Genomic DNA, 27,549 nt, shown 5'->3' with positions numbered 1-27,549 from the left:
AAAGGCAGGCACTAAACCACTGCGCCACCCAGGGATCCCGAGGATGTAGATCTTTAATAATCTTTTCAATTTATTTCAGGGTTATGGTTAGATTCAGTTTTAAACCATTAGAGCAAAAAATAAAAAAATAAAAAATAAAATAAACCATTAGAGCCACCGTCTTGTTGTTCATTGTCCTTCCCTGGAATAGGGTTATACTTCTCTCCTAAGATGTAGCCTTGGTCATGTGACTGTCACTGTCCTGCTAGAGGCTGAGCCATCAGCGGGGATTCCAGAGTGAGCCGAGCCTGGAGCAGAGCCACCCCGACCTGCAAGCAGACGTGCGGCACAGGGATCGCGGAGGACTACCACAGCAGCACGTGGCCTACGCCCCGGTGAGGAGAGGACGGCGACAGATTTTCTTTGAGAGTTACGCATTCCACCTAAATTTCCAAATGCGTTCACACACGGTTGTACTTAGTACGACTTCACAATCTGTGTATCGGTGCATAGAAACCTCTCGCCTGTAATGCTCAGTGGTTTTGCTTTTATGATTCAGAGTTGTTAGAGGCTTGTCTATTTTCATCAGTATTTTTTAAAGAACCAGTTTGTGGTTTTTTCAATTTTGCTTATTCTGCACTCTAATTTTTTGACTTTTCATGTTATCTACATAAACTCCTGTTTTGTCTCTTTTCACGTGAACGTTTCTCCAGTATTTTACATGCCAACTACTTTTTATTTTACTCTGAACATTCTAAATATAAAGCAATCCTGGGTCTTAAAGTCTATGCAGAACGGTGGTATTTTTGAGCTGACAATGTCTCTGGATAAGTTCAGGTCACATGTTCCAACCTGTCCTCTGTGTGCTGTCATTCCATTGGCCGCTCGGTTTTTTCTTTTTTAAGATTTTATCTATTTATTCATGATAGTCACAGAGAGGGAGAGAGAGAGAGAGAGGCAGAGACCCAGGCAGAGGGAGAAGCAGGCTCCATGCAGGGAGCCCGACGTGGGACGCGATCCCAGGTCTCCAGGATCACGCCCTGGGACGAAGGCAGGCGCTCAACCACTGAGCCACCCAGGGGTCCCCTGGCCGGTCAGTTTTCAAGGCTTTTCCTGAGCCACTTGGATCTTCCCTGTGCCTGTGCACCACGGTAGCCAGTCCAGAAACTGGACAGCGGTCTATCCTTTTGTTCAGTTCTTTGCTATGCGGACTAGGAACACGTATGAAGGGACGCCTGGGTGGCTCAGTGGTTGAGCATCTGCCTTTGGCTCAGGACGTAATCCCGGAGTCCCGGGATCGAGTCCCACATCGGGCTCCCTGCTTGGGGCCTGCTTCTCCCTCTGCCTGTGTCTCTGCCTCTCTGTCTTTCATGAATAAATATTTTTTAAAAAAAGGAACACGTATGAACCCACAGTCTGTAATCAATACCGGGGTCACTTTCCCAAGCTCCTCCCTCTTTCCAGTTCCCAGGGGCCTCCCTTTCCTGTGCTTCAGCCCGAAATCCCAACCAAGCTGGGACAGAATGGCTTGAGGTTGGGAATCGGAAGGGGTGGCAGTGATTGGTGATGACAAGGCCTCAGGTGCGACTGTGGGAGGGTCTAAGGAATGCTCTGGGAGGACAGTATGACTGGAGGGGAGACGATGAGGCCGGAGAGAAACAGCATTACCCTAGGACACAGAACAGCCTTGACCTTAACTGATGGAGGCAGCAAAAGCTAGTGTGTTGTCATAGGATTTCCGCATTCGAGTTTAGCATCAAGGGCTCATATTTTCATCCGGACTCCTTGTTTTTTTTTTTGTTTTTTTTTTTTTTTTAATTTTTATTTATTTATGGTAGTCACAGAGAGAGAGAGAGAGAGGCAGAGACACAGGCAGAGGGAGAAGCAGGCTCCATGCACCGGGAGCCCGACGTGGGATTCGATCCCGGGTCTCCAGGATCGCGCCCTGGGCCAAAGGCAGGCGCTAAACCGCTGCGCCACCCAGGGATCCCCTGGACTCCTTGTTTTTAAGCTTACTTGTTTCTCATTGCATTAAATCCAAAATAACCTGCAATTCTAGTTTTTATTCATTTTACCTCAAAGCTATTTTGTAGTGTTTGAATTTAAAATGTTCCAGATTTGAGACTTTTATTAATTCCTAATTTATCTGAGTTATGCTCAGAAAATGTTGCTCAGAGGATTTGCCCATTAAGTGACTGAGAATAGCGTATTAAGGCTCCCGCTAATGTTGTGATCTTTTTTTTTCTTGATTTTCTAATACTTTATATATTCTGACACACTTAGATACCTGTGCACAAAAGGTTTCATCTTTGTCATAACGGTACCTTTTATCACTACAACAGGATCTTGTTTTGAAAATTTCAAAGTAGAAAGAAAAATCAAAAACACAGTTAACTGGAACTCCTACTGCAAAGTCCTCGGTGACCTGATTCTTTGGAATCCAGAATACAGAAAGATTTACCAAAATGACAGATTTGAGGGTTTTTTTTTTTTTAAGATTTTATGTATTCATGAGAAACACAGAGAGGCAGAGACACAGGCAGAGGGAGAAGCAGGCTCCCTGTGGGGAGTCCCACGTGGGACTCGATCCCAAGACCCCAGGGATCATGACCTGAGCCAAAGGCAGACGCTCAACCGCTGAGCCACCCAGGTGCCCCGAAAGATGTTAACAAGGGACAGTTTTGACTCTACAGAAGGCCCCAAATTTTCTTCTCTAGAACATTCCTTGCCATCTCATTTAAAGTATCCAAAACACTTATTTAAAAGTCTGTTACTCTGAAATACTTGTATTAATTACAATTTCATAGAAATATTTTCTGAGGTGGAATGAAGGGAGCAGAGGGAGGCAGGTTCACAAAATATATATATATGCATAACGTGGATATGGTTAGTGACCACCACAACCAGTGTTCAGGATTTCAGTGTATTTCTCCACTTTTAAGAACTTAAATACTAGTATCTGCCATTATTCAGTAATGGCCTTTATGATTTTGTATCATGACATATGCAGAGTCCTACATGAAACACTGGAGCTCTATGAAGTGCCCTGACCATATTTCTTGCCTTTGTATTGTTATATACTTTAAAAATGTCCCTTTCCTTAGTCATTTCTAGGGTCGAGCCATTTTCCTGATGCTGACCATATCTAGATCTGTCCCAGAACCAGCTTGGACCCCATCTACTTTTAGAACCTCCTGTCGCCAACTTTCACCTGTGGGCTAGGTAGAGTCCAAAAGGGGGTATGACAGTGAGCAGGGAAGAAGGGACGGGGTTCCAGGCTTAGTCCCCAGCTTGCCTGTCTCCACCTATCCCCAAAGCCAAATTCCTTGCTCCTCCCGCCTTCCTCTGTCGGAGAAATCCTTCTGTCAAATAAAACGGATCCCTCTCCCACCCACCCAGCCTTCTTTCCCCATCAGTCCACTCTTTAACCAAACAACCCTGATGTTACCATGTCAAAGCTAGAACTGCCGTTTTGCTCTGGTGCTACAACCAATAGCTATAGTAGAGTTGAAAATTAAGTATCTAGGGTCAACTTTAATTGAACTCTTATGCTCCCTTCAAACCGAGAAATTATTGCCCAATCCAGTCCAGACATGCACTGAAGTGGCCAAGGATGTATGTGTCGCTGTTGTTACTGTCTGGAGTGTACTAATGGAAACGAAGAGAATGTCATCTGCTGCTACTTTGATTATTGTATTTTTTACTCTAGAATACACAGGTTTGATATGGGGAAAATAAAGCGATTCAGACTAAGATGGGTTTACTCAAGCACCTAAAAGATCTAGAAGAAATTTCCTATTTGGTTAGGGCCTACCTCCAAATAAAGTAGCCCCAAAAGGCAAATAGTTGTCACACAACCAACTAAACATAAAATTATTTGAAAACCATGACCAGGGGGCACCTGGGTGGCTCAGGGGTTGAGAGTCTGCCTTCGGCTCAGGATGTGATCCCAGAGACCTGGGATCCCAGAGTCATCGGGCTCCCCATGGGGAGCCTGCTTCTCCCTCTGCCTCTCTCTGGGTGTCTCATGAGTAAATAAATAAAATCTTTAAAAAATGACCAAGAGGCATGATCCTTTATAAAGAAACTGCTCAGATATACCGTGCATCCTTCTTGTTTCACGTGGCCCTAGCTACAGCCGACAAGCCATCAGACAAGAGAGAAGGAACAAACAAAAATAAATTCTACAGTTGAATTCTAAGGCACAATCCACACCTAAGTTTTCACTCACACACAGAATCCTGGGCCATGCGCCACTACTAACAAGAAAAGCAGCTCTGTGCTCATTAACCAAGTTCAAACACTTCAAGTCTCAAACTTTCCTCCCACAACGGGTCACATAAGCAGTACTCGCCCTGGATATAGAAGAGTATTACTATGTGGAGAATATGCTTAATTAGCAGGCACACTGATTCTGTGATGCTGATTGTAGGGTTAAAATTCCAAAACAGGGGCAGCCCAGGTGGCCCAGCGGTTTAGCACCTGCCTTCGGCCCAGGGTGTGACCCTGGAGACCCGGGATCGAGTCCCACGTTGGGCTCCCTGCATGGGGCCTGCTGCTCCTCTGCCTCAGTCTCTGCCTCTCTCTCTCTCTCTCTCTGTGTCTCTCATGGGTAAATACATAAAATACTTTAAAAAATGAAAAACCTGAACTATTATAACCTTTCTTAGCCAGGGGCCTTATAAAAGTCAGTCAGTCCCTGTCAAAAACTGGGCTCGTAATGATGCAAGACTCAAGGCACTATGAGCAAGAGGTATCAAACCCCCTTTCTCCTTCGAGGTTGGGGAACTGACCCTGGATTAGCCTTCTAGCTTCGTTGCCCTGGGAATCTGATGCAAGCGGACCATCAGCTGTGGACCAGGTACAGGGCCCTGGGTGGCACCTGGTGTCTGAGCTGAGAGCCGAGAGGGCTGCGAGTGCCCGTAAATAAGTCTACCTCCTGTTCCTGGGTCTGTCCCAGGCCAGGGTGGGGATGCCATGCACAGGGGGCTGTTCTAAGAGGGAGCGGTCCCTCTGGCTTCTAATCCCCACCTGTCTGTGGAGTCTGTGGGGACTGCCGCAAGAATTCCCACAGAAGAACCGTACCTAAAGCCACGGTCAGGCACGGGGTCTTACGTCCTTCAGAGTAAACTGGGGTCGGACATCGCCTATCAGGGGCTTGGGAGTTTTAATCTATAGCTGAGCCCAACACCAGTTATGACAGGTGCCGCGCACGCACTCAGCCAGTGTCTGTAGAAACAACACAATCCCACGTTCGCACTGAATAGGCACACGTAACACTATCAAAAGGATATAGGATTAAAACCAACCAAGACAAACCTTTAAGAAATGACTCAAGACCTTAAGGTATCACGGAGGTTTAGAGCAGAGAATAGCAGAGAAAGGAGAGGATTATTCATTAAGGGACTGAAGTTCAGTTAACATTTCTGCCAAACTTAGCTATTAGTTCTTGCTAGAGAAAGGAGCGAGGCATCACGGTACTGAGGGCAGGAAATTCACACAGGAACTGGATCTGGGTCTTGTTCCGGCTATGTGGCCGGATAAGGTCCTTCTGACTGCAGCCACCAACATCCATATGGCAGAGCAGGGCAGGGGCGGGGGCGGGGTGAGATGACGATGGCACTTTCCATCACCCCCTCCTGTCACTACTGACAAAACTACAGAAATAAAAACGCCATAAACCGTGCTCCTTAGTTCCGTTTTTGGCGAGTCTCAGGAAAAATCTTAAATACATCCAAAAGCCTCACGTAAAAATGTTAATTACAGATTTGTTACTTATAATGCAGAAAAAGTGTAAAACGACCCAAATGTCTCAATGTGTATGTTTACTCCAGTTCACCCATTAGAATGCTAGTACGAAACTAGTAAATCGATGTCGATAGAGTAAGTAGCGCTACGGAATAATGCAGGTTGCATGTCAAGTGAAAAAAGTAGGATAAAAATCATAAGAACAAAATCATTTGAATCGTGTTTTACAAACCTCTGCATAATAAAGAAATGAAAGACACAGAAATGTGAAGAGGACTGCAAGTGGAAATTGCCTTTTCTATTTTCTACATTTTCCCAAATGAGCATCTGAATGCCATTCCTGACATATACTAGGTATTTATATACATTTATTAAATTACCTTGATTTTGCTCTTTAATTGATACTATCTCTAAAAAGCTGTGTTCCTTCATATTCAGTTCAATTTTCATGGAATTAAACTGAGTAAATCATTCATGTCCTAATATTAAGAAGGACATTTGTGCCAATATACTTACCATAACAAGGTTTGGGCAAAAGTAGCACTTACAACATCTCAAGATGTGTACGAACCTCAAATACTAGAATATGGGAATTCTGAATTATGAAAGAAAAGTGACTCAAGAACTTTGGTTTCTTTCAGATTTAACTCAATTGCTTGCTGATGTGAATTCCTTCCAAAGAGAATCTGCGTCGTTCCTATAAACATAACCTCTTGGGACACGCTAGTTACACTCAGAAGTAAATGAACTTTACAAATATGTGAAAAGACACGTTAACTTTAGGAAGAATAATGTTAAAAAAAAAAAGGTGCCATGCCACAGTTTTAACTTCAATGTTTTAATATCATGAAATACAAGTACAAAACATTGTACAAGTATATGTTGTACTACACAGAGATGGAATAATACATTTGTGTTTTTATCAGACTATCACCCAGTGCTAGCCACTGTACCAATGGCTTTCCGCAGGGATCTTTCTACTCTTTGTATGAGATTTTATCATGAATAAAAAAGCTCACAAATCTTTCAACCACTGCAGATTTAAATTTATCTTAATATTCTTGTTCAGCTGCTTTGGAGACCGTTAAGAAATACAGAATTGCCTTAGCCGAGAGTTTTGAGTGGCTAAAAAATTTTGTTATCTCATGTTGGCCCAGATCTCCCTTATATTGGCATTGCAAAGACACTGTGCACTTCTATGGGGTTTAAAAAAAAGTGTTGTCTCAATAGACAGCCCTCTTATGTTTGGGAAGGCAAATTACCATTTCTTGAAAAGTACAGACTATTGTAATAGTTATTGGCTAAGTAGTAATTCATGAAAATCCATTTATATACACAAATAATAGCAACAGAGAGCCATAAAGCCCCACATATACTAAAGAAAACAAGTTTGGAAATATTTAAACTAACTATTTTTCCTACCTCTATACTGGTTTAGCCACATCAAGTGAGAGTAAGTATCAGCCAATAAAGAAAAGTATTCAGCATTCTGCTTCCACAGCATACCTCAGCCATCTCGGCTAAGACTTTTTTATGACAAACCAAAAAAAAAAAAAAAAGATAAAAGTTGCATTTACTTTGCTGAAAATAAAAATAAAATAAAATAATGCTGATTTCATAAAATATCTGAAACTACCTTTGTTTCTATAATAAAATGGTGGCTATCTTTTTTGAAGTTTTAATTACCATTCTTGCCATTAAAAAAAAATCTATCAAAGTCATGTCAACCTTTAAGGATAAACTTTGGGGTACTTAAAATAACATGTTTGGAAAACTGAACCACATTTTTAATTGCCAGCATTATGCTTTGTTCTTGGTAGAATCATCTTTGTTTCTTCTTTTTACATCCCAGTTATAAACCCTGGCCATATCTGCAAGAATTGTCAAAGAAAATGCAAATGCAAATCTAAAGATAACACACTAAGGACTAGGTTAGGTATTCACTCACAGACTGAATCAAAGAGAGAAATCGTGCATGCGAAATAATGGGAACAACTAGTGTTGTGAGCCATCTTTCTATGGTATCATTGAAGAAAATACTGGAACTAAATTCCACCAATACAAAGTCAAAGTCTCAAATCAGTAGTTGTTTAGGATACGTAGTCAACTATAGCATTATATTTGAGAAAATAGGTGCTTGACACGGTCTGAAAGACAAGCCCTCATCGATGAAATTTTAAAGACTATTCAAACTATATCCTTACAGGCAATATTTAAATTAGTACAACTATCGATAATTTCATCTCTTACCTCCCTTTGGTTTAATAGGACATTCACTCAACTTATTTTCCTTCCCACAAGCACCATCCTGTGTAAGCCCTCGCACATCAATCATTTCTTTCATGGACTGGGCCTTTGGTGTTGCATGCAGAAGTCATCACCATACTCAGTCATCTAGATCTTCTCCAGTGCTATCTCCTAGAAGGTTGTTTTTTTTTCTCATCTAGAAGTTGAATAGCTTTTTCCCCCGCCTCTGGATGAAGTGTCCACATTATGCATCCCACACCAGCCCCTGCTCTAGGCCTCTAACAGGCCTGCCTTCCCTCACCCAAGCACTCAATGCATGCTGCATGCTACGTGCTGTGGAGAAAAGAGCACATACAGCTCCTACACTTGAAGTACTCCCCATCTGGCATCGAAAATAAAGTACTACATGCAAAGTGCTAGGTAAGTACAGAAAAACAACAAAATACCCTGAGGATTTGAAAATGTTCCGAAATGATCTGATGCTTTAGCTGAAATATGAAGGGAAAAAAAAGGAGTAACCCACATAAGTCAGGGGAAATCATTCCAGGTAGGAAGAACAAAGTGGAAATATAAAGGGTATGGCATAGGTGGGGGGGGAGGTGAGGAGAACTGATTGGGGCTATTTGGAACCCAGGGTGCGCTGAAGGAAGGCTAGGGCAGGAAGAGGTCAGTGGCATGAAGTAAGACTGTCCTGGGAACACCTCACAGGTGCCTTGGTGAGCATGTGGGGCCAATGCCTGTTACAGGCACCAGGAGAGGTAGGTCAGAGAGGAAAGGCAAAGAGCTGGGTTTCAACATACCTGGCCCCTCCTTGACCAGAATACCTACCCCCACTTCTCTCTGCTGATCCAAATCCTATACTGCCTTTAAAAACAGCCCAAGTGCTAACTCTCAAAGCCTTCTTTGAGCTAATTCCAATTTATCTCTTTCCCTAACTTTAAATTGCCTTGGCATTGCCTTCCTGAAACAAACTTACTTATATTTGACTATCAAATTATCATTTAGCTGTTTTACATGTGCAGTTCTAATACAGCAAGACTTTGCCACTTTTTTTTTGCACTGACTCCCTCACCATCCTGTGCCCCATACAACTTACAGTTGCAGCAACATAGGAGACCCTTAATAAACGCTTGTGGATTAAGCTATTTAACTAGCTATGAAGGTGTCTCGAGAAAACTGAAAGAAAAATGGTTATGCACTGATTTGAATTTGCTATTTCCAAACCTTCATAATTCAAATTCAAAGTAATCAATCTACAAACTTAGTGAAGTATTAGTTCCAAATATGCTAATTATCATTCTCATAAGATCTGCAAGTTCAAATCAGCCTAAGAGTAAGGTTATTCTTCTCATCAAAATAATGCAAGTAAGAATGTCGAAAACATCTTTCTCCTTTCCGTCCTTTGCTTTTAGTTAAAGAAAGGATACTGACTTCAGTGGTAGTAAATTGGTCTCGAAGAAAGTCAAGATCTTCCTCAAGAGAATCAAGATTCTTTGTGGCAGTTGATAGATTCTTTTCCAACAATGCCTGAGCTTCATCAATATCATATTCAAGCATTACATTAGCCTGAAGAAAGAAAGTCATGACAGTTATTCAACATTTCCATAGTGCTTCACAGGTTAGAGCAGGGGTTGGCAAACTACAGCCCTTAGGCCAAACACAGCCAGCTACCTTTTCTTAGAAGCTGTACTGGAACCCAGATATTCTCCATTCGCTTATGCTTTCATACCTCAGCAACAGAGCTGAGTAGTTGTGACAGAGACCGTGTCCTCTGCAAAACCAAAATATTTATTCTCTGACCTTTTACACAGACTTTACTGATCCCTGGGTTAAAAAATACATTTATATACACTGTATTGTTTACTCCTCGTAACAACCCTGGTCAATCAAGTTCTTCTTATTTTTTCCTCTTTACCACTAAGAAAATGTGGGCTCAAAGAGGTTAGGTTGCCTACACTAGCACAGATATTAAGTAAACAAGAGAATTAAGAGAAGAACCAATATTTAGACACCAAATCCCATCTTTATACAACCTCCATGATGACACTAAATAGTCTTACAATAGTTTTTTTTTAAGATTTATTTATTTGACAGAGAGAGAGAGAAAGAACAAGCAAGGGGAGTGACAGAGGAATAAGCAGGCTCCCTGTGGAGCAGGGAGCCTGATGAGGGGCTCCATCCCAGGACCTGATCATGACCTGAGGCAAAGGCAGATGCTCAACTAACTGAGCCACCCAGGTGCCCCTAAATAGTATTACATTTGAATCAATTTAAATACTTGTTTCTGAGCTTAAGATACAGGGATTTTAAATTTTGCAAATTATATATATATATAATGGCTAGCTCTTACTGTCTCCTTCCTACCGCCAACAGATGCTAGGGATGAAGCCCGAAGCTCTGGTGTTACTGCCTACACAGAGATGCATGCATTCTGGAAGCGGGGAACAAACCTTTCCTAGCTCTAAACTCCTCATGTTTCCTGACTTACCACTGGGAATTTCCTGAACCACTTCCTTCATCTGACTGATGAGGAATTTAAAAATTACTCAAGGGATTATTGTAGGGATTAAATGAGACAGACAACATGAAAGCGTCTGGCACAAGAAGGTTCTACATACTTACTGACTGAATAACCCAATCCATGACAATTAGAAAACTGTATACAAATTGAGACAGGACAAGAAAATATTCAAAGGCAAGTACATGTCTCTTCAATCCCAAACCCCATTCCTGAGTCAACTGCCATTGTTTCTTATTACTATTTCTTTTTCAGAAAATTTGTATACTTTGGTTACTTTTAACAAAAAAAAATAGAATAAATTTAAAAACACTTCATTTGTGACAGAAAAACATCAATGATTCATTCAGGAAGTACTGCGTGCCAAGTATTTCTTCTTTGTTGATTCACTCCTCAGTCTTATCAGCCTCTCCATTTGATGGTCTAACAGGTATCTCAAGACGGACACACCCAAAACACACTGCAAGTCACCCTGCAAAGGACCCTATTGGTGCCCTACCTGCGACATGAGTTACAAATATTTTCCCTGTTCATTGTTTGTCTTCTGACTTTCCTTATAGTTTCTGAGTTTTGTGGCCTAAACAAACCATCCTTATCTCAGGGTTATAAAATAAGTTATCTATCACTTGGTGTCAGTATCTCATGCAAGTATGTAATACATTTAGGACACATTCTCTTATGCGTATGAAGTGGATTCCAGGTGTAATTCTTATCAGACAGCTCCTTGTTGTCCTAGTCTGGTTTATGGAATCATCTTATCCCCACCTGCTAATGGAATGTGGGCTGAGAGAAAGAGAATTCGAGGAAGATGACCCCTCGGATTAGACCACCAGGTAGATAGCCATTTCATTTATAGAACTAAAGCTAAGTAAGTATGAGAAATATGGTCATTGAATGGAATATACAAACCCTGAAAATATTACAACCAACAAAAGCAGGAGGGGGAATTAAGGAATAGAGAGTGAGTTTCCAGGTATTAATCTGCCCGTCTAGGGATCCCTGGGTGGCTCAGCAGCTTAGCGCTGCCTTCAGCCCAGGGTGTGATCCTGGAGACCCAGGATCCAGTCCCACATCGGGCTCGCTGCATGGAGCCTGCTTCTCCCTCTGCCTGGGTCTCTGCCTCTCTCTCTGTCTCCATTAAAAATAAATAAAATGGGATCCCTGGGTGGCGCAGCGGTTTGGCGCCTGCCTTTGGCCCAGGGCGCGATCCTGGAGACCCGGGATCGAATCCCACGTCGGGCTCCCGGTGCGTGGAGCCTGCTTCTCCCTCTGCCTGTGTCTCTGCCTCTCTCCTCTCTCTCTCTCTGTGCCTATCATAAATAAATAAATAAATAAATAAATAAATAAATAAATAAATAAATAAAATAAATAAATAAATAAATAAAAATAAAATAAAATAAAATAAAATAATAAAAAATATAAAATAAAATAAAATAAAAAATAAAATAAATAAAATAAAATAAAATAAAATAAAATAAAATAAAATAAAATAAATAAAAATTAATCTGCCCATCTTACATAGCATTAGAGTACCTCTCAAGGGTGATTCTACAATATAACAGCAAGGGGGAAATCTTTCCAGTGAGGAGAGGTGGGAGCTGTATGTACACTTAGCTTGCTACTTTGCACGGGAACTTGCCTGGGGTAACGAGACCAATGGGCAGCGAGCTGGATAGTAAGGAATGGCGTGGCTGATTGGTGAGAGGATTCAGAGGAGTAAGATAGGAAAAAAATCAGAGACAAGGTCTACAACATCATCTAAAATTGAAATATATGGTTTTAAAAATGGCCTCTAATCTCAAGAATTTTTTTAAATATTTTATTTATGTATTCATGAGAGACACAGAGAGAGAGAGGCAGAGACACAGGCAGAGGGAAAAGCAGGCTCCCCATGGGGAGCCCAACGCAGGACTCGATCCCGGGACTCCAGGATCATGCCCTGGGGTGAAGGCAGCACTAAACTGCTGAGCCACCCAGCCTGCCCTAATCTCAAGGTTTTTATAATAATCTTTTCCCCCTAAAGTTGTGAGAAATCTTTCCAGAACTAATAAACCCTCACGAGGAAGAAATATTTATCCGAGGTTCAGCAGGCCTTTCTATTTTATTTCCACTGCTCTTCCTTGTGTGACATTTAAGAGATAAAGCATTAGCAGAAGGGGAAGAGGGCTTTCGTTAGTTTTATATTGACTGGGAGAGACGAGTCCCTTCTGTAGCTCATCACACTTGTCATTCCAGTCCGTTTCCATTACAGACCCCTTGAATTCTACCCCTTTGTTCCCTCCACAGTCAAAGGGAGATAAGCACTTTACCCAGCTCTAATAGTATTGTTGTGGTGGGAAAACCACAGTGGTTTACAAATGTCAGCCAAGGAATCTGTGGCTATTTCAGTTACTTACCCCCAACCACAGACACACTTTATCAGTAGGAGGAACTGAAGCTTTGCAATACAGGTTATCTGCCAGTAAGAATCTGGTCTCCAGTGAACCAGTGGACTCCTTCAAAAAAAAAATGACAGTACTGTAAATAGGTCAGTTTAATAACAAGGTTATAAAGGAGAGACCGCAGAGCTGAACCTAAATCATTTAAAAGAGTACCACCCAGCCAACTGAGTGTAGTGGTAAAAGAAGGCTGGAGCCAGATGGCTGGGCATGGGGGGCATGGATTCTGGCTCAGCTACTTACTACCTGTGTAAATTTGACATTTCAATTGACCTCTCTGTGTTTCAGGTTCCCAATCTGTAAAATTGGGATAATAGTCTCTACACCTCTGAAGGCTGTGGCAAACAGCCGTTACACAAACATAAACACACATACACACAAAACGGTGCTGTCACAGAAAAAGTGCTATGCAACAGTTAGCAATTATTGGCGCACTGGGGTGGCTCAGTCATTTAAGCATCTGACTCTTGATTTCAGCTCAGGTCATGATCTCAGGGTTATGAGATCGAGCCCCCTGTCAGCTCTATGCTCAGAGTAGCACCTACTCGAGATTCTCTCTCTCCCTCTGCCCTTCCCCTCCCCCAATCCACTCATACTCTTTCATTCCCTCTCCCTCTCTCTCAAAAAAGTTAGTAATTATTACTTTATCAGTTCTTCATGCTCAACCAATGCTTCCTGAAGTCTCATAAACTTCACCACATAAAATAATGTACTGGAAATAGTGTTATTCCAGTAGTCAAGTAATAAATCATACACACATCTTTTTTAAGAGGATTTTTTTTTTGAGAGAGAAAAAGAGAGTGTGCACGAGCTGGGAGTGAAGGGAGGAGAGGCAGAAGGAGAAGCAGACTCCCCGCTGAGGAGGGAGCCCAATGAGGGCTCATCCCAGACTCTGGGATCATGACCTGAGCTGAAAGCAGATGCTTAACTCACTGAGCCACCCAGTCACCCCTACGTAATCTTTTAAGTACAATACGCTTATAAAATTTAATCCTTATAGCTTGCTTTTATTTAATGAGTACTGGATTAAGACTCAGAAGATTCTCTAATCCAGTTCTGCCAGTAAACTAGCTATGTGACACTGGTCAAGCATAACCTCTCGCTAACGTTTTCCTCAACTGTAAAATGAGAGCCCAAAACACAATTTCGAAGATTCTTTGCAGATCTGTAAGTCTTAGATCTTAAGTCCCTATTCTTAGGGAGAACAATAACAACAATAAAAACCCTTGAGGGCTGCTACCTCAAAATAAGACATTTTCTTTTTGTACCTAAAATAACTTCCAATTGCATTTAACTTTTACAAATACTCCATATAAGTAAAATAATCCAAGAAATGTAGGCCCTAAAATTAAAGTTGACTTGGGAAAAAAGCCACAAAGCCACATTTATCACAGAAGCACACTATGACATCAGTACATATACACAAGAAACAAGAACGCAGACTTGATATTCTAACACATACAAATACCAGTGACCAAAGAGTCAAAGAAGATGAGCCTCTGCTGAAGAATTCTGGTTCACTCATATTTAGAAACAAAAATGTACTTACTTTTTTCTTCTGCATGTATTTTAGAATTTCTAAAGTCTGCTTAATTTCAGGAATCTGACCTTTTAGCCTGTGAATAAGAAAAAAGTTGACTTAGTATTTTGCAGGCAAGAAAAACACCAGGACACAGTCTTACTGCCTTTGCATTTTCTAATGATTATCTTTTTGAGGACTATTAAAATCATCCATTTATCAAAACCCACAATATCCAACACCACAATGAACCCTCAGCTAAACTATGGACTTCAGTTAATAATAATATATTGATATTGACTCATCATTTATTAATTTTTTAAGTAGGCTCTATACCCAATGTGGAGGTCAAACTCATGACCCCAAGAACAGATCACATGCTCCAACAACTGAGCCAGCCAGGAGCCCCTTGACTCATCACCCGGAATCAATGTCCTACTCTGGTGGAGGCTGCTGATAATGAGGGAAGCTCTGCAGTGTGAGGAGGCATTGAATATATGGGAAATCTCTGTACCTTCTGTTCAACTGTGCTATGGACATAAAAGTACTCTAACAAGTAAAATTCATTAAAATTATTTCCAAAAAACTGCTAACAACTGATCCCAAAGTGTTATCAACCTCACTGACAAGAAGATAAGAGATAAAAATATGCTGAAAACATTGAAAGTTACTTAGAAGAAAGAATGAGACATTTTTTATTTCGTTGGCACTGAGGTTTGGCTCTTTTTCCTGGTCATTAGGAGCTGCCCACGGTTGTAATGTGTTTTGCATGGAAAAATGTGCCAAACTAGTTCTAGGGTGCTGTCAAATCACAATGGAATTTGTAACAAGACAAACTAAGAATACAAAAACAAAGCTGTGGTTCTATCAGAATACATTTAACTAAATTTCAGGATTAGAAATTGGATGTAAACAAAATTTAAATGTGATAATGAAAATGTACTTGTTATAGAGGTGCTGAATCACTGTATTGTACACCTGAAACTAGTATGACACTTGGTTAACTATACTGGAATTTATTTATTTATTTTTTATAAATTTTTATTTATTTATGATAGTCACAGAGAGAGAGAGAGAGAGAGAGAGAGAGGCAGAGACACAGGCAGAGGGAGAAGCAGGCTCCATGCACCGGGAGCCCGATGTGGGATTCAATCCCGGTCTCCAGGATCACGCCCTGGGCCAAAGGCAGGCGCCAAACCGCTGCGCCACCCAGGGATCCCTATACTGGAATTTAAATAAAAACCTGATAAATTAAAAACAAAGACAATATACTTATTGCATCATATAAAGGAAGTTACACCATGTGTGAAGGACACTAGTAGCACAAACTTTATTATACCCTGTGCTACTGGCCTGCAAGAAGTATGGTAGATGAGCCTGCTACTTAAAAAAAATACTATCACTATCTGGAAATATAATCTAGAGACACACACACTTACCACTCAGTTTTTTTACTTAGTTTGAAAGCTAATGCTCTGTGAACTCTTTACAAATTTAAAATGGGTAATGTAGATCTTTCAACTCTGCTTAATTGTGCATTATGTGCTGATACAGGTAAATGCTAAAAAGATATATTTATTGTAAATTATCTGATATGCATACAACATAAGAATGTTCAGATAAAGGTTTTTAGTCATGCCAATTTCTATATTTTTCTATAGATAAATATTACATGTAGCATATAAATTATGAAGCATATTGATAAATCCAACAGCAGCAACCCCAGTCAACTCAGGAAAAACACCAAGGTCACTGAGCATGTCGAAGCAAGATACCCCTCCCTACTCTGCTCCATCCCAAAAGATAGCAGCTCTCCCGTGTGGCTATAGCCCCCTTTTTTTCTTTTTCCAACAATTTCATCACATTTATGTATATCCCCAAACAACATATTCTTTGCTGGCTTCTTGGCTTAATACAATCTAGTGTTATATGCATTCTTCTTGGATTTTCTTTAACTCAATTAGGTTCCTAAAACTTCTTAATTCATTTTCACTGCTAACATTCAATTATGAAGATAGCACAACTTCTTAATCTGCTCTCCTGCCAATGGACACTTGGGCCCATCCTAGATCTTTGTTATTATATGAGCAATGGAAATCTCTAGGTTCTAGGAGTGGGTAGGAGAGTGAGGAAGGGAGATCGCAGCTTACTTAGAAGGGAAGTGAACCAAATCTTCAAATGGGGAGTCTTGTTAAAGGAAAACTTTCTAGTTGCTTTTCATCCCTCTAAAAAGCCCTGGGTGAAATCACCTTACCGACTCCCTCATGCTACAGGGTAGAAACATAGTAGAATTCGTCAGAAGTAGAGAGGTCAGGGTGAGGAGCTAAGAACACAAATACTGGCCCCTAGGAGCCCCCCCACCACTCCCAGGAGTGATGACAGTGAAGATGGGCAAGAACAAAGGAGTAAAAAGAATCCTCAGAGGCCAAGTCACCTGGCTGGGGAGAATAACGTCTGTCCAATGGTGGTGCCATTGTTAACACCAGCAGCGTTCTTCCTATCCCTACTCACCAGAAGGGGCTTAAATCACTCCCCCACCCCACCCACACACACATTACTGGCCAAAGAATCTGATAACCCTGAGGGAACATGAGCTATGGGGAAAAGATAGGATGATCTGTAAACACAACTACAATAAAATACAGACAATAAACTCAGTAACGTCTATCAGATGGAACAAAATGAAATACTAGAAAATAAGATTATACAGTAATGCCTCAGAGAGAAAAGAAAGGATATTGATAATATGAAGAAACAAGTAGCTAGCTATAAGAATCAAAACGACTAGATACAAAAACGTAATGGTTGAAATAAAGAACTTATGGACATCCATCTAATTGCCAAAAGACAAATTACCAAAGTCAGTAGAAAACAGGAAATATAATGAAGAGAAATGGAAGGCAGAATTAGGAGCATCAACATCTATATTAACAGGAATCCCAAGAGACAAGAAGAAAAATTACCAGAAAAACCCACAAAAAATGATAATCACAAAATTTCCAATTAAAAGACATACAATTCAGGTGTTGAGATTACCACAAGAGAATTACAAAATACTAAAGAACTTGTATACAGCTGAAGGTAAAGTGAAAGGCAAATGATAGGCTACAAGGAAAAATTTATAGCATATGTAAAAGAAAAAGGTTACTAAGCAGAGCCATCTGCTGCAAAACAACTCAATCATGCACAAAAATAGTTTTTACTGCAAAGCTGATACCACAAAGGTAAGGGAAAGTTCCAGAAAAAATCTAAGAGTAAAAAGCTGAAAAAGGCTTTTAGTCAAGCATTGAGAACTAGAGAAAAGTAAGCATCATGAGTCAGGTGCTGCTACCAGCTGCAGACCCAAGCCTGGGGCCCTGCCCTGCAGCTCAGTGGCGGAAGCTCACGTATTAAGTGCCAGGGCAGGAACAGGCTCCTATAGAATCACCACCCCTGGCAAAAGCAAAATCCTCTATGGATAAAGGCAAACCACACAGCTATCCATAGTTACAGGAAGCTGACATATAGTTAGTTAAGAAAGAAGAAAAATATCCACACCTAGACAAATTACATATACCATACATAAAAATGAATTTCTGAATTAAGAAGTTAAAGGTGAGGGGCACCTGGGTGGCTTAGTCAGTTAAGCACCTAACTCTTGATTTCAGCTCAGGTCATGACCTCAGGGTCATGGAGCATGGAGCCTGCTTAAGATTCTCTCTCCCCCTGTACCCACCCAACAAAAACAAATAAAAACTAAGTTACACGTGAAAAGCAAAATCGTAAAACTTTTAGAAGAAAACACAAAAATTTGTCTTTTTGAACATGAAATATAGGCTAGGATTTCTTAAATGAGACACAAAAAGCTATTAGGGGAAATTTTCACCAAAAACATTTAAATTAAGAACTAATCATCAAAAGAAGCCATAAGGAAAGAAAAAACATAAATTACAAAAGGAGGAAAAATTTCTCACTCATAAACTTAAAAGGATTACTATCCAATATACAATGGACTTTTAACAGGCAGCCCTGGTGGCTCAGCGGCTCAGAGGTTTAGCACCGCCTTCAGCCCAGGGTGTGGTCCTGGAGACCCTGGATTGAGTCCCACATCAGGCGCCCTGCATGGGGCCTGCTTCTCCCTCTGCCTCTGCCTGTATCTCTGCCTCTCTCTCTCTCTGTCTTTCATGAATAAATAAAATCTTTAAAAAAAAAACAATTGAGTTTTAACAATGTGGGGGCTGGCAATCCCCAATAAACTCAAAAATCAAAAAACAAATAAATTAAAGATAAATAAATAAATAAACTCAAAAATCCATGTGTAACTTTGATTCCCCAAAACCTTGAGTACTAATAGTCTACTGTTAACTGGAAGCCTTACCAATAACATAAACAGTCGATAACCATGTATTTTATATGTTATGTGTATTGTATTATATGTAATATATGACATATTACATACATACACAAAATATGTGTGTATTACATACATAAAATACATAATGTATATTATACATTACACTGTATTGTACTGTAATCTTACAATAATACCTAACACTTTCTTAATGTTTTCTGGTATCACAAGGCTACGTTTTTTTCAAACTGTCATAAATCTTCCAAAATTATATATATATAGAAAAAATCCAGGTATAAGTGTACCCATGTTCAAACCCGTGTTTGAACAATCGATGCTATTTGAGCGTCAATGTATAAAGAACTCCTACAAATAAAAGAACCAACCCACTACTGGAATGGGTAAACCTCTTCAAAAAGCTTTCCATATTCGCGTTCTCCAATTCTATCACTCCTTTTGAAGTCACTGGACTAACAGTGTTCCCATCCATAACGCCGATAACTTCCACCACTTCTCCATCTTAGATGATGGTAACTCTTCCTTCAAGTTGCTCAGACCTGGAAGCACCTTCCATGCGTCCCTTCCACACCTCACCTCTCGTCCACCAGATCATGCTAGCACCGACTTCAAAATAAATCCAGAATACGCTTCTTCCCCACCACCTCCATCACCTTCCCTAGATTAATGAAAGGGCCTACTAACTGAGCTCCACACTTCTGCCCTTCTCAGGAATATTACCAGCCCAGCAACTCGAGGGAGTCGTACCTTAACAGGGGAAAATCAGATTACACCACTTCTTTGCTCAAAACCCTCAGCGGCTGCTGCCTCCAATATTTCACATCCTCTTACTCCATTTATTTCCACAGCATTTATCACTTTCTAACCAGTCTATAATCTAGTTGTTTTCTGGCCAGAATGGCAGCTCCACAAGGACTGACATATCCTAAGTACTTAAGATGATGGCAAGCACATATCAGGTACACAATAAATATTAATCCTATTGAATTGTGTGTTTACTATCTAGACTCCACTAGACTGCAACCTTTCCAAGGGCAGGGACTGTCTGTTTTGTTCACTGATATACCTCAAGTGCACTCATTAGGAAGGCTGTAGGTACAAACTGTGAGGGTTTTTATCCCTCACATTCAGGCCTAGAGCCTATATAAACTTGGATGAGCACCCTACTATATACCCCAGGACTAGAGGTATAATTATGATACACAAATTTCCTCCTCTCTCCCAGGGCTTGGTCCTGAGGCACATATTTTTCTCTATCTATAATCTTCCTGTGGGTGATCTGAAAACTTGACTTTATTCTTTTTAAAATGAAAATAAGCTTTTCTGGACAGCCCGGGTGGCTCAGCAGTTTAGTGCCGCCTTCAGCCCAGGGTGTGATCCTGGAGACCCGAGATCGAGTCCCACGTCAGGCTTCCTGCATGGAGCCTGCTTCTCCCTCTGCCTATCTGACTCTCTCTCTCTCTGGGTCTCTCATGAATAAATAAATAAAATCTTTAAAAAAAAGCTTTTCTTATAAAAGTAGTAGGTAAATATTGTAGAAACCTAATAATACAGATAACCAGATTTTTAAAAATACCATATTCCCACCACCCAAAGATTACCACTGTTGATACACCATCAGTATACCTTCTTCCAGATATTTTTGTACAGATATACTTTTTCCAAAATGAAAACATATCATTCATAGTCTTTTCTATCATGCTCTTTTCTGTTTAACACTCTATGTCAATGACTTTTCATCTAGTACCCAGGCCTTAGTCAAATTTCCCTGTTACCAAATCAAATGAGAAAACATATCTAAATACAAACATTTGTACTTTTACATGAATGGCACATTATGCCCAGATGCTCCTTCCTTGCTTTAGTCTGCCTCCGAACTCATAACCAGCCTTCAAAATTCTACACAGCCCAGAAGCTTCCCCCGAACGTCACTCTCACCCTCAAGATCACACCTTTCCCTGTGCTAACTCATTACTTTGTACTAAAGTATCTCAACTGCTATACTTTATGTGCTTATCTTATTGACATATCTAGCATGCCTAGACGGGCGTCCCTCTTGAGAGCAGACACTGAACTTTATTTCACCCAGTATCTGGCACCTAATTAGAATTCCAGAAATATTTAACTGACAGAAGAATGCTGGGAAATGTGCATAGCAGATATTCACAAGTATTTATTGTAGTGAACTGACTTTGTAAGCTACTATAAAAATACAGAGAAATAAACAACTGAGAACAAGGATCCATTTGTCCTATGTCTATTATTTGTGAAATCTAGGGAGAGCCAGAACCTCTATGGGTCTCTGATCTTAGTGGCAAAATAAGGATAAACTAGAAATCTAAGATGTTATGACCCTACATGTTTTGGAATAAGGTCTTCGATATTCATTCTATTACATTTTCAAAACCATCTTTAGACTAATAATACCAAGCATTGGCAAGCATGCGGACCAATGGAACAAATGGAACTCCATACACTGCTGGTGGGAATGAAATATGGTACAGCCACCTTGGAGGACTTTTGGTAGTTCCTCATAACACTGAACGTTATACTTGCCATACAAGTCAGCAATTCTACCTCGAGGTAATTACCCAGGAGAAATGAAAACACATACCCACACAAAGACTTCAAACCAAATGGGGAAACAACCCAAATGTCCACTGACAGGCAAACAGATAAAAATAGATTAAAATTGTGGACATACACATACAATGGAGCAAGGTTCAGCACTAAAAAGAAACTAATTTACTGATTGATATACACAAAACCATGGAGGACTCTCAAAAGCATCATACTAAGTGTAAGAAGCCTGATATAAAACAGTAGTTACTATGTGCTTTCACTTACATGAAACTCAAGAACAGATAAATCTATAGTAAAGATAATCAGAACAGTGGTTGTCTCTGGGAGTGGGCAGTGTTGGCCAAAAAGGGGCAGTAGGGAACTTCCTACAGTAATAGGAGTGTTCTACATATTAATCGGGACAATGGTTATAGAAGTGAATATATCTAAAAATTCATCAAATTGGACATTTTATTAAATGTAAAATATGTCTTGATTTTTAAAGCTTAAGCCATACAAGATTAACAACAAAAAACAACTCATAAATTTTTACACTTACCTCCTTTTCTTTTGAGCAAGGTTGAGTTCCATAAACTTGTACTTCTGGTACTGTTCATCCAGCTTCTTCAGCACTGTATCTGCAGTCTCATTCCCAGGCTGTTTCATGAAGGAATCTACATCTTCCTTTAAGATCAAAAAATAACACATGCAAGTTAGACTTTTTTAAAAAAAGATTTTTTTTTTTTAGAGAAAGAGAGAGAACGTGCAAGTGTAGGGAGAGGGAGACAGAGAATCTCAAGCAGTCTACACTGAGCATGGGGCCCAACACAAGGCTCAATTTCACAACCCCAAGACCATGACCTGAGCCAAAATCAAGAGTCAGATGCTTAACTGACTAAGCTGCCCAGGTGCTCCCAAATTTTCAAATTCATACCTCTAATGTGATTTTTGACTGTTTCACCTTTATCTTTAAAACATTAAAGAAAAAAAAAACCTTGTGTTTGTTTCCAAAGGCTTGTTTTTAACTATAATGTAGTTATAAAAACTTCAAGATCATTTCAAACAACGCACATACATTATGTAGCTAATTTATTCTTCCTCCACCTTTCTCTTTTTATATAAAAATATATATATGGAAAGAAAGATGACTTTACTTGCTTTATACACCCCCCAGGTTGCCCCGGTAGTAAATATGAAAATTACCAACAATCAAACACATTGCCTAGTCATGTAGCCTAGCCACAAAACGACTCAACAGATGTATGCCAAAATCATCAACTAAAATTTTGAACTCAAGTTCTGCCATAGAAATCAGGCTGAATATGGTATTAGGTTCCCAAGGCAAGCCACAAATACCTCAAGTATCAACTATTGGAAATAAAGTAAACCTAAAAAGCAAACAAAACAATCTTTTGTAAAAAGAATAATTAGGCAAAAAAAAAAGTAGTTAAACTGAGTAGCATTTTTAAAAATGTATACTACATGCTGGTCCTTGAAGAAAAGCTAATCAGATAAGGATCAGGAACTAGATGAAAATATATGGAAACTTTAAGGGAATCCCATTGGACCTTTCCAGCATTTTAAAGAACTTTATTCCTTCATTTTAAGTTAAATTCAAGTACCCACAGTTTCTGAGATCTCTGTATCATTATTCTTATCCATATTTACCAGCTATAAGGGACTATTTTAGCCTAAACAAGACAAGAAGCAAGGAGAAACAACAGTGAAGGAGTGTGAACTATGAAGCCGTCAAGCTAGAGACACAGTAAAAGAAACAAAAGGTGAGGCTGGGCGCAGTGGCTGAAGTCTGCATGTAAAATCAAGATATCATCTTCCTAGAAGGGTCACTGCAGGAAAGAGATGTAAGTCAAAGTTTCTAGCCCAGGGTAAATGTTGCTAGGAGGTTAGAGTCTAGCCAGGAGAATTACCTATAGCAGCACAGGATTGTGGCCACGAAACAGGGCCTGCCTGGTTTGAACCCTGGCTTCACCACATACTAGATGTGTTCACTCTGGAGAAGTTATTGAACCTGTCTCTTTGCCTCCAGTTTCTCACCACCCAGGTGGGCCGATAAACATAAAATCTAAAAAACATTAAAACATAACGAGGCGGACACCTGGGTGGCTCAGCGTGGAGCCTGCTTCTCCCTCTGCCTGTGTCTCTGCCTCTCTTTCTCTTTGTCTCTCATGAATAAAAAAATTAAATCTTAAAAAAAAAACCATAACTAGGGGGAGGCCTGGGTGGCACAGGTGGTTGTGCATCTGACTCTTGGTTTTGGCTCAGGTCATGAGATCAAGTCCTGCATCGGGCTCCATTCTCAGCAGAGTCCAAGGCAGACTCTCTCTCCCTCTCCTTCTGCCCCTCCTACTCGTGCTCTTTTTCAAATAAATAAATAAATCTTAAAAAAGAATAATTGAGAAAAAGAAAGAAACCCAGAAGCTCATTCTTTGAAAAGACTATCACCACCACTAAAATAAATCCTTTGCAAACCTGTTTGTGGATAAAAGATCAATAACAAAGATATAGGAATTTAAGAAAAAGAAAGTGCACATAACTACTTATCATGTGGCAATGGAATTGAAAAAATAAAAATAAAGTGATAACCTGCACAGATATAAAATTATTAAAGCTGACTTCAAAATAGTTGAAGCTTGATTTGACTCATTTTCATAAAAGAGCCTGAAGACATGATTAAAAATATTGCAAATGTCACTTGAAGCAAATGGACTGATAAATGAATCTTATATCTAACTTTTAAACAATAAGTGATTCTAATGTTATTTGAGCTATAAAAGAAAAAGATGGAGCATTCACCTATTCATTTGAAAAAACCACTAAAATTGTATTTATTTATTTTTAAATATCTTTTTTTTATTCATGAGAGATACTGAGAGAGAGGCAGAGACACAGGCAGAGGGAGCAGCAGGCTCCCTGCGGGGAGCCCGATGTGGGACTCGATCCCAGGACCCCGGGATCACGCCCTTGGCCAGAGGCAGATGCTCCACCACTGAGCCCCCCACGTGCCCCAATCACTACAATTTTAATACCGAAATCCAATCATAGTAAAAAATAAAGCCACAGATCAATCTCACATAGTAAAGGCACAGAGGACTGGTCTACCATGGCGGGTGGTAGGAAGGCATGCACACAGTGCTTCAAGAAATATCAGCACATAGAATGCAGCAATAATCAAATCATAGGAACATTAGATCGTACTACAAGGGTGTAAGGGCACTATTCAACTGCAAGAAATCTGTCAATCATCATATTAAATCATCCATCTGTCAATCAACATATTAAAAGAATAAAATTTAGATCATAAAAGATGCTGAAGTAATCTGTAATAAAAAGTTTTACGGCAGGGCGCCTGGGTGGCTCAGTCAGTTAAGTAGCTAACTCTGGATTTCTGTTCGGGTCATCTCAGGTCATGGGATAGAGCCCCAAGTCAGGCTCCCCGCTCCACAGGGGGTCCCCACGGTTGTCTCTCTCACTCTCTCTGCCCCTCCGGCTCACACACACACACACACACACACACACTCTCTCTCTCTCTCTCTCTCTAAAATAAATACATCTCTTTAAAAAGTTTTATGGCTAATTCGAATAGAAGTAACAAAGGCAAAAACAAACAAACAGCAAACATTCTGAATAACAAAATATTAAGATTTCAGGTAAATCACAGAGTAGAGAGGAATGCTCGCTTTCATGACTAATATTTAACATTTTCTTGCATTTTCTAATAAATTCAATAAGCTAAAGAACAATAGGCTATTAACAGCGGAAAAGAGCTATATTCTGTCTCATTTTAGGTAAAATTCAATACTCATATAGACTCTACTGTAAAATAACTAGAATTACTAGAATTTTTTATAATATTTTACTTATTTACTCATGAGAGACACAGAGAGAGAGGCAGAGACACAGGCAGAGGGAGAAGCAGGCTCCGTGCAGGGAGAGCCACACCAGATTCGATCCCAGGACCCTGCGGTAACGCCCTGAGCCAAAGGCAGAGACTCAACCACTGAGCCACCCGGGCGTCCCAATGAGGTCTGACTTTTAACCAGTAAAGTATATGACCTCCTATCATCACAGGAATTAATATATATCAAGTATCTACTTGTTATACTGAAAGCACATATTGCTTCTCGTAGCAATTCTTTAAATACTGTCATCCTTTTTCCATGAAAATAACAGAGGCTCAAAGTGGTAAAACAACATGCCCAAGACCAAGCAGCGATCGGGAAGTAGAGGCAGGATTCAAACCCTGGTCTATTAAGAAGCCAAAGTTCTTTCTCCAATACCATGTTATTCACATTACATAAAGTTTGGCTTGCTAAGACATCATACCGTGTTGGTAGAAATTTTAATGTCTAGAAAAAATAACCCACAGCTATTTTAGAGGGAAAGGCATTTTAAGATAAGAGTTTATAAAACCTCAGATACAGTGTATGCTCCTGAATTAGATTTTTGAAGCCATCTGTAGCCAAGGACCCAGAACATACTATATACAGCACTCTAGAAATTGAATTCAACATCTAGTCGTGAGCTTTTACTACGTATCCCTGTGTCGCCCGAGGACCAGGAGAAGCAGCCCTGAGCCAACATGAGTACCTCGCTTTCCTCCCACTCGCAGAACACGTAAGTAGGGGCTCTGATATTCCACGGACTGCTCCAGTTCGAATCCCTGGAGAACCTGCTTACACACTCCATGACTTGGGACCGAGTGAGTCGAGTCCCTCCGCTTCATCACCCATAATAATACCCATCTCGTCGCTTTTTGTAAAAGCACTAAGAAAGTGCCCGGCACTCAGCAAAATTTTCCTCATTACCATTAGCTGGGAAATGAATGCAAACAAATAAATGGCACAGCTCACGGAGGAAACACAAAATAACAAAGGAAAAGAACTACAAAACTGAATCGGCAAAGGCACACGTGCAAAGCAGACTGTAGATGCAAGTGGTCTAAATAAAGAATAAAAGAAATGGATATCTTGAACGTCGGAACGTATCACCAACCAAAAAGGGAATACAAGGCAATATAGATACAAGCCAAAGGTCGAGAAAATTCCGTTAATACTGTATAGTGGAGGTCGGTCAGAACCGAGTGAGGAAAGACAGATGCTACTGCCCTGAAGGCCAGTCGGGTTTTCCTTCCTTATTCAAACAGCTGTGAAACACTCTTTCCAGAACAGCCTAACGGAAAGACACTGTCTAGGTCACCTGGCTGCGTCTCTGTGTCCCCGCTCCCAAGCGCACACCAAGCGCTCCGCACGGTTGTTAGAACGATGCGCGCTAAGCGAACCTGACCACACCGCGCCACCTTACAGCGACAGCCCGCCGGCCGCCGGATGAACTCGATTCCCAGCAGGACACGCGAGGCCTTCACGCGTGACCCCGTCCTCCCTTCGCCGCCCCCCTTGCGGCCCCGCAGCCCCGCGGCGGACTGGCTGGGATTCCGCGTCAGCACACCTGAGCGCCAGCCCCCGCGTCCTCACCGCACCCTAAGCCCCGGGCAACCGCCGGGCACTCCGGCATCCTGGCTCAAGTCCCTCCCGGGCTTCTCGCCGCCCCCCGCTCTGCCTTCCCAAGCAGCGGAGGCCGAAACCCGCCGTCCGGGGGGCGGCCCGTCAGAGCGGTGCGCTGCACCATCCTCCCTCCCGCATCCACTACCCCAACTCCTCCCCCAGTGGCCGAGGCCGGGATGGAGGCCGGGAAGGAAGGGGGAGCCCGCGGCCTAGCGTCAAGACGCCGAGGACCAGCGTGCCTCTTACCACAAACACGGCCTCCGGAATCCCCAGGTGGAGCCGCCGCCCATTCCCCGTGGCCACTTCTCCCAAGCCACAACCGTCCTTAGCGGTCGCCATCTTGGAGAAGCGAGCGCACGCCTAATGGCCTTGCGAGCCTCCGGCACTGCTGGCCCCTGATTGGCTCGCTGGCAGCCGCCGGCCCGCCCCCGCGCCTGCGCGATCGGCGCGTTCACAGGCGCGCCGGAAGTAGCCGCCCCTTCTAGCTGCGACGACTCGCCAGCCTTTGGGCGCTGATTGGCTGCGCACGATGAGTGACGAGCCAGGAAGCGCCGCGAGGAGACGCTGGCTGTGCGGGAAGAACCAATGCGGCCTCCGGGGAGGATCCGTGGCTCCGAGGGCGGGCTTGCGGACCCTGGGAAGAGACCTGAGCACCACCCGGGAACGGG

The 27,549-nt window shown here is 41.3% G+C and overlaps 1 protein-coding gene across 2 annotated transcripts; it reads right to left on the bottom strand.

Moving 5' to 3' along the window:
• Nucleotides 1-6,549: 6,549 nt before the first annotated feature.
• VBP1 (VHL binding protein 1) lies at nucleotides 6,550-27,286 on the bottom strand. Of its 2 annotated transcripts, none has more exons than XM_025460509.3 (6): nucleotides 27,128-27,286; nucleotides 21,919-22,043; nucleotides 14,480-14,546; nucleotides 12,889-12,987; nucleotides 9,402-9,540; nucleotides 6,550-7,598 (listed from the first exon to the last, which is right to left on the bottom strand). In XM_025460509.3, the coding sequence occupies exons 1-6, from the start codon at nucleotides 27,218-27,220 to the stop codon at nucleotides 7,528-7,530; spliced, it is 594 nt and encodes a 197-aa protein (XP_025316294.1). In that variant the 5' UTR covers nucleotides 27,221-27,286; the 3' UTR covers nucleotides 6,550-7,527. The 2 variants fall into 2 exon arrangements, with proteins under 2 accessions (XP_025316294.1, XP_025316296.2); XM_025460511.3 differs by lacking the exon at nucleotides 27,128-27,286 and adding an exon at nucleotides 26,826-26,953.
• Between the last annotated feature and the right edge of the window lie 263 nt (nucleotides 27,287-27,549).

Source organism: Canis lupus, chromosome X (assembly GCF_003254725.2).
Source record: "Canis lupus dingo isolate Sandy chromosome X, ASM325472v2, whole genome shotgun sequence".
NCBI classification, from domain to species: Eukaryota; Metazoa; Chordata; class Mammalia; order Carnivora; family Canidae; genus Canis; species Canis lupus.
Note: the sequence above shows the minus strand (reverse complement) of the source record. Positions and strands in the feature narration are given on the sequence as shown.